A 13,993-nucleotide genomic window follows, 5' to 3' on the forward strand; every position below is an offset into this window, starting at 1 on the left:
AATGAAAGCGATTGTTGAACAAATTTAAAACAGTCATGTTCTTAGTTTTATTTTTCTCCATTTTAATCAGGAGAGATCTGTAGGATTGTACGATTAAAGTTGGACTTGTTTGCTTTCTTGCTAAGAGTTAGATGTAGAGATTTATACCACTCTCATGTCTCAAGTATTTCTTTAACATTTAAAAAAAAATGTGTGTCTATTGTGATTAGACTTGCTTTAAAACGAAACACTGTTACGATCAACTTAGAAAATAAACACTGAGACCATGATAAAATTATATAGGACAGGATTGGTAATCATAAAACTTTCAGGATGGGGCGGAAAGTGGAAGAAATGAATTAATTGGGCATTGGCTATAACAGGAACAATGTTTCCCTCGTGTTTCATTCTAATGATCACAGCTCTTGTTTATAAACACCAAGGTGAGAAAGCAGTTTATCCATTGCTATTGACTGCCATGATTCCAACCAGCATCATTTTTTTTTAACTGCAATGTCACAGCACACAACCTTTGGTCCAGTCTCTCTCTGGCTACAGTCCCCTGACCTGATTTCCTCAGGTTCACTGTTCAAATATCCAGTCACTGCCTCCATCGCGCTGCTGCTTACTTCATCTTTCTTTCACTCCGTCACCCTCTGTCTCACCTCTTGCTCCCCACCTTTTCTGCCCTTCCGTCCTGCCCCATCCATGCTGCCTATTTCCTTAATCCTCTGACTACCTACTTTCTTATATCATTTTGGATATGTAGCTTTGCTCCAGGAAGAGTATCTACATGGCTCTCTTGTACTTGTATCTTTGTGAGAACCATAGGGAGTTTTAGAACTTGAGAGTGCTGACATTTTGGTTGAGGTTAAGGTAATGATTGGGGATAGGAATAGAGTTACGGTGGTAATTTAGGGCACGTAAATAAGGATACTCACAAGTGTAGAAGTGCAAACATGTACAGTATGTATGTGATTGTGTGTGGTGACAGCACATTAGTGTTAGAATTAGTGTTTGCTAATATGGAAGGTTACAGGAAACAAACTTCAACCCAAGCTGTTTACTGAGCAACAAAAGTTATGCTCTATGGCTATGTTTTATGAGTGTAGACTATGTTGTATGGACCAGTATTTTTCCACTGGTGTGGAATTGACTGTATTTTTTTGGCTCACCCAATTATATTTGTGTCTTTATTTAACAGTCAAACTCTGCTGGAATTGTACATTGATGTGAGATTGTATAGATTGGAAAAACACATTCTTCATATTGGATGTTAGAATCACTGTTAATGCAGTGCTATTGTGTGTTGTAGATTCTGCCCATGTGACTGCAAATTACAAATTGGCTTATAAGCACTTAACTAGAGTTGATTAAATTGCACTTGGTCCTGGCTAAATATACAATACATGTTTAATGTTATAGGCCCTTAACAGCAAATTACCTCCCCTCACCTCTGAAAGCACCACTTCAACCACAAATACATCATGTGGGAAACACTATGGACATCATTTACTGGATGGATAGCTTATCTGTTGTTGGGAGGAATTTTGAAATCTCTAACACAGAAAAGCATGGGATTACCCTCTTAGCAAGCAGCAGCCTATCAGTTGATTGGACACTATACAAACTCATTGTGCAGCCAAACAATCACCAATCTTGTGGAGATGCCAATATCAAGGTTTAAATACCTGACTCAGTGTAAACATTCAGAGTATAGGACACAGTCATAAACCATACAGCAGAGATTGATTGGCCGAAAAGTTGATGCCTAAGCAAAAGAATAAAAAGGCAGAAATTAATAAAAAAACAGTATCTCATGGATTCCACTTTTTGTAGAAAAAGTTTGATTATAAACTGTTAAAAAGAAAAAAAAGGAAAATATCCTGTGTGCATCTTATGAGCATCTCAGCAAATGGGAGACTAAGGAAAGAAATATTGTTCCATGCCTTGAAAAGTTTAGTCTCTGGCTGAATGTTAGTTAACAATACTAACAAAGGCATGTTTCAACTTCAGCTTCCTCTCAGAACGTACACCACTTGACATGAAAATAAAGACTTATCAAGTTTTTGTTTAAAAGATTGAAACTTTTTTTTGTTTTAGGACTGCTTTTATTCAGGTCCCTCCTACGCACCAGAACAGGCAGGTGTGCTGAAGGCCTGCTGTTCCTTTTCATACCAACATCCTTGAGAAACTTTCTTTTTGAGAACTTTTTTACAGAAACTAAAGTTCTCTCTCCCTCTCTCTATCTCTGTCTCTGTCTTTCTCCCAGGTGCTCCCCCAGTCACTGTAAACATGGAGGTAGATGTACTCAGTCATGGAGCACCTTCCATTGTAACTGCTCCAACAGCGGCTACAGAGGAGCCACCTGCCACAGCTGTAAGCAACCAGCAACAGGGCATTTGCAGGTCTTTAAAATGCTTGAAGCCTAAAATATAATGATGTAAATAGAAGTTATTAAAGTGTTGAAATGTGGTCAGTACTTTTAATGGCCCTATTGTCTGTCATTGTCAGCAATAAGGACTCATAAGTATCACCTTATAAAGCTGTTATGATGAATGTGTTGCCAAACAGTTGCCTATTTACCTCTTCGGTAGATAAAGAGACTTTAAATTCATGTTAATGTTCATTTGAAGTCGTGTTTTTGGACACCAAGTGAACAGAAATTGTACAATATTCACTCTTCTATAACTCTGTTTTTGAGACTCCTGTGAGATCTATATCTGGCTCTTTAGTTGGTAAATGCTCAACTATGTTCACCCATTAGTAGTTACAGTAACATTGTCTGTCTGTGGTTTGGTGCCAACAGTGGCTTTTTCTGTTTGTAACAGTAAGAGTGAACTAGTCTATGTCCACAATGTTCCACTTCCGGGATTGCTCTCGTTCTGCCAGAAATTTCACCGGATGTCACTCTTTTCGGATGTCCGTTCTCGGATGTCCCATTACCTTCCGCTTTCTTTGTGTTGTAATTTTAAACTCTGGTCGATTTCTGAGGACTATGGTTAACTGCTCCTCTGATCTCTGCAGGGTAAATCCAGACAGGTAGCTAGCTATATATATAGCTATATATATATATATATATATATATATATATATAAATTCATTAGAGTAGCTTTCAAAGTAGTTACTATAAAAGGCATGAAAAGTTAGACACACTTAATTAATTGCTTCTCAAAACTTTTAATATGTACACAGAAAGAGTCATTATCTTTCTCCTTATTCTCTTAGTGCAACATTTGATATTTGAATGAAATATCAAATGTTGAAGAAACATCTAACAAATTGTAAATGAACCATAGATTAACAGAGAACAGGATTAATACATTATTCTAGACATGTTTTCATTGCTTCTGCTTTATGTAATAACAGAGAGACCCCATGTCCCCTAACATTTTCCTTTTGTGTTTCAGAACTTTAATTAGCCCTGTTCAATCGGGAATAGACTAAACAGATTGTTGGTACTTTATTATACTGAGAAAAAAAAAGTGCAAAAACAATGTGGGAAACTTGGTTGGTCAGATTGTGTTAATCATTTTGTGATTTCTTTTTTGCATACTGTATATTTAAGTATGAAAAGAAACTGAAATAAGTTGAAAGTTTTATTAGCTATTTAGTTTTATTTTTTGGCAGATTTTGGTGAGAAGACAGTTACAATAAATGACAAGATATATTTATTTAATTATGATTAGATGGATTGCTCTAGTATTGAATTGACTTAGCTGCATCTTTGACATATATGAAGCATAGTGTTTGTTCAGGCCGAGCACAGAATTTGTACTACTGTTCCTTGATCGCTGTCAGCTATCACAATATAATGGTCCTATTACGTAATGCTACTGATCACTATCACTCTGCTGATTCTCTGATTGCTGTTGCCATTGGAGCTCTGTTATTGTTGTCCTGGGGGGTAGTTCTCCAAGCAGACTCCTACTCTGATTCTTTGAAAGCAGAGCCTTTTCCACCAAATCTAACTGTATAACCCTTTGCAATAAATTGTCAATTTCTTTGTCATAACTGTCTCTGACTGAAATGGAGCCAGCATTATAGACGGAAGTGTAGTAGTCCTGAACTTTGCTTTTAGGAATTTATAGGGGCAATGCTTCATCACAAATCAGATAGTAAGAAGATAATATTATTGTTGATATCCTTTTATTGCATTTTCTTTCACAGCGAGATATGAACAGTCATGTGAGGCGTACAAACACAAAGGCAACACATCAGGACATTATCACATAGATGTGGACGGCAGTGGACCAATCAAACCCCAGCTCATCTACTGTAACATGACAGGTAACACACAAAGACACACATCTTTACACATGATCATACAGTATATCAGTACATATGTATTTATTTCTCTCTTTCTGTCTCCACCAGAGGACATGTCATGGATGGTGATCCAGCACAATAACACAGAACTGACCGGAGTGTATTCGTTTCCTGAGAGAAACCAACATTTAACCCACTTTGACTACGCTTCTGATGAGGAGCAATTAGCATCCATCATCAGCCAATCGGAGCACTGTGAGCAGGAACTGTCCTACCACTGCAGGAAGTCCCGCCTCCTCAACACACCAGGTAAGACTTACTGTAAGCTCGGTGATGTTTTCTGTTGTATCCAAGTTACTGAGACGGACCATTTTGGAGGACAGTTGGATATGTAAGTTCTGTTGTATGTGATGTTTTGTTGTGTGTGTGTTTGAGAGGGTGGAGAATGGTGTGGTGGAGCGGTGTTGTTTAAAGGGGAATGGCACTAGATCCAAAGTTCTTTGCAAAGCAAGCTTATCTAAGGGATCTTTATTTGGAGCCAGAGAGGGGTGGTGTGAAATGCTGATATAGTTCATTTAGAAACAAATTCAAACATTAATTAAATTTAAAATGTGCATTTCCTCCTCTTTACTTCACTGCAGCAGCTAAAGGTTTATTTGCACCATGACTTGATTTCTCAAGTCAATCAATAGCTGCTTTGTTTGAGTGTTCTTGTTGTTGTGTTTTCATTTAAAAAATGTCGCAATGGATTGTGTTAAAAAGGAAAATAGAATACTTTTATTTAAAACTGCACTGAAGAAAGAAGCCCATCTTGTTTTTACCTCGGTCACCACTACAAAGCCTACTTATCATCATAAAGTTTTCTTCATAAAAATAGCTCCCCATTTTATGTCCAATTTTAGCGGAGAGAACAGCAGTGATGCACGGTAAAGGCTGGGCAGCAAGGCTGTAAGAGTTCAATAAAGAGCAGGGACAGAAGGGTGGTGGTTTGTGTTGAAATCCTGTTAGACGGGCAGATGGAAGACACAAATAGAAGAGGGGAAGTGAAAAGACAGGAAGACCTTTCTATGTTCAATTTGATATGCAAGTGCCGACTTAGACAGATACATCTACAAAATGTGTTGTGATGAAAACATAGATAAATGACAATTCTCTCTCAGCTACTGTAGGATGCATTATCTTACCTCTTTATTGATTAATGTGTGTGTGTGTGTGTGTGTGTGTGTGTGTGTGTGTGTGTGTGTGTGTGTGTTTCAGAGGGTACTCCTTTCAGCTGGTGGGTTGGAGGTCCGGGTCCAGGTCAGGTCCAGACGTACTGGGGCGGGGCTCTGCCGGGCAGCCGGCAGTGTGCTTGTGGCCTGCAGGACAACTGTCTGGATTCAAATCACTACTGCAACTGTGATGCTGACCACGACCAATGGTACTGTACTTTTAATATGGTTCTGTGTCCTAAAATCCATTATATAATAAGTGTTTACAAGAAGGAGTTTGGAAGTTCTCCAGAAATATTACTGTAATGAACCCAGTAAACACTGTTCATGTATTTCTTCATCACAATGTATGGGTCTTTAGAATCTGACCTTTTGATTATTAATATTAAATATGAAATAGTGCATGATAAGGTGTCTTGGCATACGGTTCTACGCATTCTTTTTCAGTATAGATATAAAACATTGCAGACATCTATTGCTTCTAAGACTCAATTAATTCAATCAATGCATTCAATTAAATGATTCAGTAAAATTGTTCTCACTGTTCTAATTAAGTCATTGATAGAATTCCATGTTTCTCATCACATCCTACCATACTGGACAGAAAAGAAGCAACATCCCTGTCCGTGTTTTATCCTGTATTTAAATCCTTTTATTCATGCTGTAAGCAATTCTGTATTTAGGTCACCTTTCCCAATCCTGTGACCAATTCTGCAGTAAGACCCATTTTCCCATATTGTAACCAACCCTGCTACTGTCTGCATAGCCAAAGGTTCCTACTTTCTATTATCTCCCTGTCTAAATCTGTGCGACTCCTGCTTTATTCTAATAGACTTTCTTCATGCGGTCAATATCTTATCACATTCACCTGCGCTGTACGTGCCTACTGTCCTAGATTTATTTTTTAACCAAAATTCACAGCAACAACGCCGACTGCTGAAACACAATGGAGCAGAGAGAGTGAATGGTGGTGCTGAATGTACAGATGAATCACTCCGCCTTGTGTCAGCTGAAATGCTTGCCTTCATTTGAACGTCTACCTGTAACCCCCCGAGAGCAATTGAACACAGTCAAGACATTGAGTGTTACAGTATGTCCCCCTGTATGAAACACAGTTGAGTTTGAGTTCAGGTCGGCACAAGTTTGCTGCCTGCATGATCATTCAACTTTCTAATGTTGATATCTTCTCCACCTCCTCCTTTTCTTTTTCTTTATCTTATTTCACACGTCCTACTCTCCTTTCTTCCTTTTCTAATTGATTTCTTTGTCTTCTTCATCATCGTCTTCTCCTTCTCCTCTGTGACCTTCCTTTTCCTCCACCTTCTTCTTCCAATCCATAATCCCTCTTCCCCTCCTTTGTTTTCATCTTCTACTCCTTCCTATATCCTCTTTTATGCTCCTTCCTTCATCTCCTCCTCTTTCGTCTTCTCTGTCGCCATCTTCTTCCTTCCTCCTGCCCTTCTTCTTCATTTCACTTTGCCTCTTTGTCATCCTCCTCCTCCTTCATATTCCTGTCTTTCTCCTTCCCCACCACCACTTTATTTTTTCCTCTTGTCCTTTTCCTTTTCCTTCTCATCCTCCTCCACTCTTTATCTTCTAACCCACCTCCTTCCCTTATTATCCTCTTTGATGTTCCATTTCTTCTTTCTCTTCTTTCCTCTCTTTCTTCTCCTTTTATCCTTTATTTACTTCTGTGCTACTTGCTTCTCCTCCTCTTCCTTATTTTCTTTCTTCTTCTTCTTCTTCCTCTCATCCTTCTTCTCCTTCTCTATCTGCTCTGCCTCCTTCTTCTCATCCACTCCTTTTTGCTTTCCATCATTTCCTTCTCCACATCCTCCCTTCTACCTTCTCTTCTTTCTTATTCTTTTTTCTCCACCCTTTTTCCACTTCCTTCTTTTGCTTCTCCTTTTCCTCCTCATTTTCCTCTTTGTTTCCCCCATCTCCATTTCCTTCTCCTTCTTCCTCTTATCTTCCTCGTTCTTTTTAACCTCCGCACCTCCGCCTTCATCCCCTTTTTCTTACTTTCTTCCTCCTCCTCCACCTACTATAGGGCTAATGACTCAGGTTTGCTCACCCATAAGGAGACCCTCCCAGTCAGGTCTCTGGTGCTGGGTGACATCCAGCGGCCGGGGTCAGAGGCTGCCTACAGGGTGGGACCCCTCCGTTGTCATGGAGACAGTAAGTACATTTCAGTTGTTGGTTATTGCTTTGCATGATGCTGGCATCTAAGTTGCTACAACCTGATCTCACAGAATTCCGTGAAATGAACATGGCCCCTTAAGTTAAGGAAAAGGATGTGGCAGGACAATGGGACGGTTGGGTTTAGGAAAACAATAACGGGACACGGGACAACAACGGGACGGGACGGTTGGGTTTAGGAAAACAACAACGAGACGGTTGAGTTTAGGAAAAGAAGAATGGGACGGTTGCATTTAGTAAAACAAGAAAGCGACCGTTTGGTTTAGGAAATGTAACACACGGGACACGATCCCCGGTCTCCTGGGTGAAAGTCCTGTGTTTGACCCATCCGCTACCCCAACCAACCTCCCTACGCAGTTGTTTTCCGTGGTGGCCACACGGAATTTTCACACATTCCGTGCCACCACCACGTGATGCGCTGTTAACAGTTCGTGCTCATTTCATGGAATTCTGTGAGACCAAGCTGCAAAGTTTTTTCCACACATATTGTTGCTTGTTTGGATATTCTTATAACAGTGTTCTGATGGTGTTTCATATAATTCAATAAACTGGTTTCATTCAACTATACAGTGAACTGAACTAAAGGAATCCCTGTATCCAATCTTCTCCCTGCCATTTTATTTCTTAACAGAAAAATTGCCTTTGGCCAATTAAATGAGCTAATTAGCAGACCAGTCGATAAAATATGATTCTCTTTACTAACAACTTCTAATGAAAAGCTATATACTAAACTAATCTAAGTGATATATGTTACCTTGTTTTAATTGCTTCTAATTCCAGCCTTCAGTTTAAATGCCATGTAAGATAAATCAACATAAATGAGATAGCGTAGCTGGAGTTGTGCCTTTGTTCTCAGCTAATTAGCTGAACAGTTGGTGCATTTGTTTACTACACGATTTTCATTATACAGCCATCATAATGACATTTCTTTTAATTAGCTTTGTTCCAGAGTGATACATCCACTTTTAGGAAAAAGGATTTTTCATCCCTTTGTATTAAAAAAAGAATTAAGGAAGCATATGAATTATTTAAGAACTTTGTCTTTCAGGGAACTTCTGGAACGCTGCGTTTTTCGACAAGGAGACATCTTACCTTCATTTTCCCACCTTCCACGGAGAGCTAAATGCAGACATCTCTTTCCTGTTTAAAACAACGTCGTCCTCTGGGGTCTTCCTGGAAAATCTGGGCATCAAGGACTTCATCCGGATCGAACTCAGCTGTAAGTTAGAACTCGACAATGTTCTGCCTTATTACCATATAAATGTTTCCTGGTTATTTTCTAAAAACCTGGTAGTGGGAGAAGAAAAAGGACAGATCTATCAAAACTGACATGATGATGTTAAATTCACCCGGTTACTTCACTTGCAGAGTTTAAACATAGAGAGCTGTTTTCACAGCCATCTGCTGAAGGGGGGGAAGTGTCTCTGTGCTCACCTTAAATCTGAGTTGAAGAAGACTACAAATTACCATGTTTTTGGCACATCGCAACTTGTGTAGACGCTAATGTGCCACTTACACAAGTGCAATGTGGAAACTTGAAACCACCAGAGCACATACACTGAAGATGGACTTTCAGTGAAGCAGGACACAACTTGTTGCAGTTGTGGCAGTTAAACCTTTGAAATAAAACAAAAAAGTCCATATTCATAGATTCTGGATTCTTCAATTTATTTTACTAAACTGTTTTTGTGGATAAACCAAATCAGACGCAATGTGTCTAGAGAGGATCTTTAATGTTCAAGTGACAAAGCCCTCTAGCAGCTGAAGGAATTATCACTCTTGCCTGTCTGAAGAAAAGGAGGAAATAGTGTTGGTGTGGATGAAAGGATGGATCAATGTCAATTTTGAGAGTGCTGTTTGCTTCTTGGCGCTATTGAAAGATATCCTTTTGATACGGGCATCAGATCTGAAAATGCTTATATGTGTTGTTCTGTATTAGCACAATCATAAATGATTCTGCTGCACAGAAAGCTAAGAAAGTAGAAGAACAAGAACAAGAAGTCTGTAGCATGAAGTCCACGGAGCCAAGTACAGTACTGGCCAAATTGTGCGTTACGTTATCTGTGGGAACTAAAGCATAATCTCTCTTTAATACATAATTTTCTTGCTTTCTCTCTATCGCACACACACTCACACATACAGTATAAACACACATTGACACAAATAAACACACTCACGTAGGACAAATGCTACCCCTCCTTCTTGTGAAAACCCCATCATTGTCACAGCAGAGCGCATCTCTTATCTCACGGCAACATTATTTCTGCTATTATTATGACAGCAGCTGGTGTTGAGATGACTCTGTATCATTATTACCGCTGTTAACATGACTGGAGCTGGGCCAGAGAGCAGCATCTAAATTAAGTTATGCCTCTGGGTTTTTCTATGAAATGGCTCTACAATCCCACAGCGGTACAGTTTTCCCTCCACTGTCAGCATCATCCATGAGGGATGATGACCACTCGGCTAACTTCACCCCTAAATGTAGGTATGCTGGCAGTGTTATGATGGATGACAGGACTCCATGTGGCCTTCAGCTCACCTCTCTTTATTATAGGTTACGTTGTTAACCTAATAGAGCTGTGACAATGCTGTGAAGATTAATGACTACAGCATGCTAACCTGCATTAGGTTTGGACGCGTATCCAAACAACTAAGGCCATTGTGTCCACCAGATGACACCTGGTACATTCTCATGTATTTAAATTGCTTGCTGCTAAAAATATTGAATGTTGACTTTTGAAAGTTACTAAGTAGGCTGCATTTTGAGGTGCTTTACTTATGTATTTCCATTTTATGCTACTACTTCTACTCCACTACCTTTTAGAGCCATTTATCATACTTTTTACTGCAGAGAAACTAACAGATGTGAGTCTGTAGCTGCAGCAGTAAAGAAATCCCTGCCTTGGGCACGTCTCTGAATCACCTCAGATCTGTGTCCAGCTGTCAGTCCATCGTGCTAGCAGATAAACGGGTGGGAGGAAGTCACTTCACACTTCTGCCAACAGATGATGATGGAGGAACAAGACTGACTAATGGGTTCACTGAAAGATGGCACAGTCTGGTTCAATGGATTTCACACATTTCATTTAGAGCATCAGAAATATGAGATAACAACTTGATCTGGAACTTACATATTTACCTCAGCTAAGAAGGTTAGGTTTTTGGTTCTGTTTTGTTTGTTTGATTGTCTGTCAGCCCAGGGTTGCGTGGGCCAAGGAAGAACCCATTACATTTTGAAGCTGATCCGAAGCAGGGGGCGGATACACAAATCATTTTCACTTTTGTTAACGTTGCGAGATTTGGCGTTTGTGCTGCATTCATATGATATCAGAATAATTGGAAAAAGGAATTCTCAACTAGGAAAATTCAGACTGCATTAACATTGTGAGATAGCACATGCCTTGGCAGAGGTCTGCGCTCTCTGAGTTACCTTCTAGTAACCTTCTAATTTTCGTAAACAAATTATTTTAAATAAATAAATAAATAAAGTAGCTGGAGAGGTGCCAGTTTGCCCCCTGGGCACTTAACCCCCAACTGCTTCGGGCGCTCCTCCAAGGAGCAGCCATCTCCCATCTCTCCATCGGTGTGTAGAGCATGTATAGGTCCTAAACATGTGTGTAATTCAGGCCTGTGTTTAATGTGTGTGCAACTGTACTAACAAAGTGAAAAATTGTGAATAAATAATTATTCTACTACAGCTTGAAGAGTGTCAACATCATTACACACAGTGCCATGATGGATTGTTTAAAGTGTGTTTCTGTCTGTGCAAAGATAGCACTGCTACGTGTTTGGAAGCGACATAAGGGATTTGCAAAGTGTCACTCATCAGAGGACACAATTATCGCAAAGTGTCAGGGAAGATTTGTTAATCAGCCCAATAGAATTCGACGGGAACAAGTCAAACTCACTCTGCTGATGTGGCAGTCGCCCAAGCATCCGAATGCATCTTCTTCTGTACCATAGTCTGTGTGTACAACAATTTCACTCTTTAACGTGTTTTTATATTCTTACTTTATCTGCTGCTGTTCTGATCATTATCCTCCTTTCCAGCTGCCTCAGAGGTTGTCTTCTCTTTTGACGTGGGAAACGGGCAGCTGGAAGTGCGAGTAGAGACGAACATCCCGTTGAATGACAACAGGTGGCACAGCGTGCGAGCCGAGCGAAATGTGAAGGAAGCATCACTACATGTCGACGAGTTCCCTGCCGCCACGCAGGAGGCTCCTGCTGACGGACACATTCATCTGCAGCTTAACAGCCAGTTATTCATAGGTGAGAAGCAGGCGTGTGAATTGTGTTTTTCATTTAAAATGCCTTCAAAATGTGATACATATGAGTACAATTCAAAGAGTTTAATTTAAAAGGCTTAGGGTAGTGTTAAAGGTCCCATGGCATGACATTTTTTTTAATTTTTAACATTAATATGCGTTCCCCCAGCCTGCCTATGGTCCCCCAGTGGCTAGAAATGGTGATAGGTGTAAACCGAGCCCTCCACCTTGCCTTGAAAAAAGAAAGCTGGAGAAAGCTGCACCTACACCTGTATGGGACCTGCTGATTGTAAAATTGCATAAAAAACATGCAAAATACATACTCATTAAAAACATCATGGAAAACAAGACTTGGAAAGTCCTTTTCCATGCAACATTGAATCAAGCCCTCATTTTGACAAGTAGCTTAAGAATATACAAGCATTTACCTGATGACACACTGACTTTGAATCTGAATACTTTCCGACTTCTCTACTACGTTTGTGACACTCACCCCCAAGTCAATGTGTCCTACTGAAGATATAAATCTTAAAAAAAAAAGATGTTACAAATATTTATCTCTTTTTTTAAAAGGTCTCAGTAATTTCCTAAAAAAGCTTGGCACTATAGTTTTTAGCAAACGGATGAAATTATGACTATTATATACTCTAAATTAGGGACTATTTTCACTTGCGGACCAATACATGTTTGGTGCTTTAGTGAGTATTTCTAGCAGCAGGACAGCCTATGTGGGATTGACTCAAAATAAACTACAGTGGACATGTTGATTGTAGTAAAGGAAATGGTGGCTCACTGGACAACAATGGAACTCTATATTACAAAAGGATAAGCCATATCAGGCTTTAACTGGACAGCAATAAGATCTATTCGTTGTTAGTTTTGTTTCATAGGATGTGTTGAAAATAAGAAAAACATTTAATGTCACTTAATATAAACATTTTGAATTTAAACTGTGACAACTTGTAGCAGGAAAACACCGTAAACCATAAATTCAAGCTGATTATTTGATACTAGAAGGACACATTTTGGATCAACTTTCCAACAATTCCATGTTTCTCGGTTCCTCTGAATTTCATCAATTTAAACTCTCCTATCTTCATTTAATCTTTTCCACAGACATTCATAATTCTGTTTAACCTTGCACTCATTTCTGTCTGTGTTTGAGGCGATGAAAATCCACCTTGTATTATGAGGCTTTCGGCAAATATTACGGACATTCCTTAATTCGTAAACAAGCATTCCGAAGAGAAAATCAACCAACAGCATTGATTGGCTGGCAGTGTTGAGCTAATAATCCTCCCTGAACAGCCAGAAAGAAGTGACCATGAGTCGTTCTCCTTATATGGGCAGCACTTGTCCTGGTATACCGGCGATGCAGAGGGATTCTTTAAATGGAAATTTGATGGCATCATGAAATAGACCGCTGTGGGAGAGGGTGTTTTGTTTTTGACAAAGACTTGATTTACAGAAAAGCAATATGCATTAGGGTATCTGTACTCTCTTGTTATGGAACGTGAAGGGCCATGTGCTCCAGAAATTGTTATTAAGCCATAATGTGAGCAGTTTCCCTTCTGTGAAATCACAATTCACAATACTGCAAATACATCTACATAATGCTATGAATAGTGTGTCCCATAATATATAAAATTGCCTTGTATAACTTAATAAGACAGGGCATTCCATAGTTTGAATTAATAAGCTGTAATATTGCCTTGGCTGAATTTATATAACACAACGTTATTCTGGTTCAGCTTCATTATTGCCATAGAAAGGAATTTATTTTGTGTAAACACTGTAACACACATCCTTGTATGAGCCGTAGTTAAAATAATACTTGTATTAATAAATTATTGTATTCTTATGTGTTGGCTGTTGTGACCGGATGTCTGTGTTTTTGTCTTCCTGCTTAGTTCTTTGTGTCACATGACAAAACATATGGTCAGATAAAATATGGAGGGATGGAAACATCTTTTATATTTATTGTTGGCCATTGTTTTGAGTTTTGTCCACTTTTCTGGTTAATTCTAGTGAATATATTTGTAATTGATAATCAATTGTGTGCTCAGG

The 13,993-nt window shown here is 39.2% G+C and overlaps 1 protein-coding gene across 1 annotated transcript in view; it reads left to right on the forward strand.

The window, feature by feature from the left end:
* The window catches only part of LOC114560969 (contactin-associated protein-like 4), an 85,244-nt gene that overhangs the window by 51,885 nt on the left and 19,366 nt on the right, over nucleotides 1-13,993 (forward strand). The window contains exons 11-17 of the mRNA XM_028586602.1: nucleotides 2,252-2,358; nucleotides 4,150-4,269; nucleotides 4,357-4,557; nucleotides 5,506-5,668; nucleotides 7,510-7,637; nucleotides 8,707-8,877; nucleotides 11,712-11,930. Of these exons, the coding sequence (XP_028442403.1) occupies nucleotides 2,252-2,358; nucleotides 4,150-4,269; nucleotides 4,357-4,557; nucleotides 5,506-5,668; nucleotides 7,510-7,637; nucleotides 8,707-8,877; nucleotides 11,712-11,930 (1,109 nt within the window). The remainder of the gene's footprint in view (nucleotides 1-2,251; nucleotides 2,359-4,149; nucleotides 4,270-4,356; nucleotides 4,558-5,505; nucleotides 5,669-7,509; nucleotides 7,638-8,706; nucleotides 8,878-11,711; nucleotides 11,931-13,993) is intronic.

The sequence above is a fragment of the Perca flavescens genome, chromosome 9, assembly GCF_004354835.1.
Source record: "Perca flavescens isolate YP-PL-M2 chromosome 9, PFLA_1.0, whole genome shotgun sequence".
In the NCBI taxonomy this organism is placed as follows: Eukaryota; Metazoa; Chordata; class Actinopteri; order Perciformes; family Percidae; genus Perca; species Perca flavescens.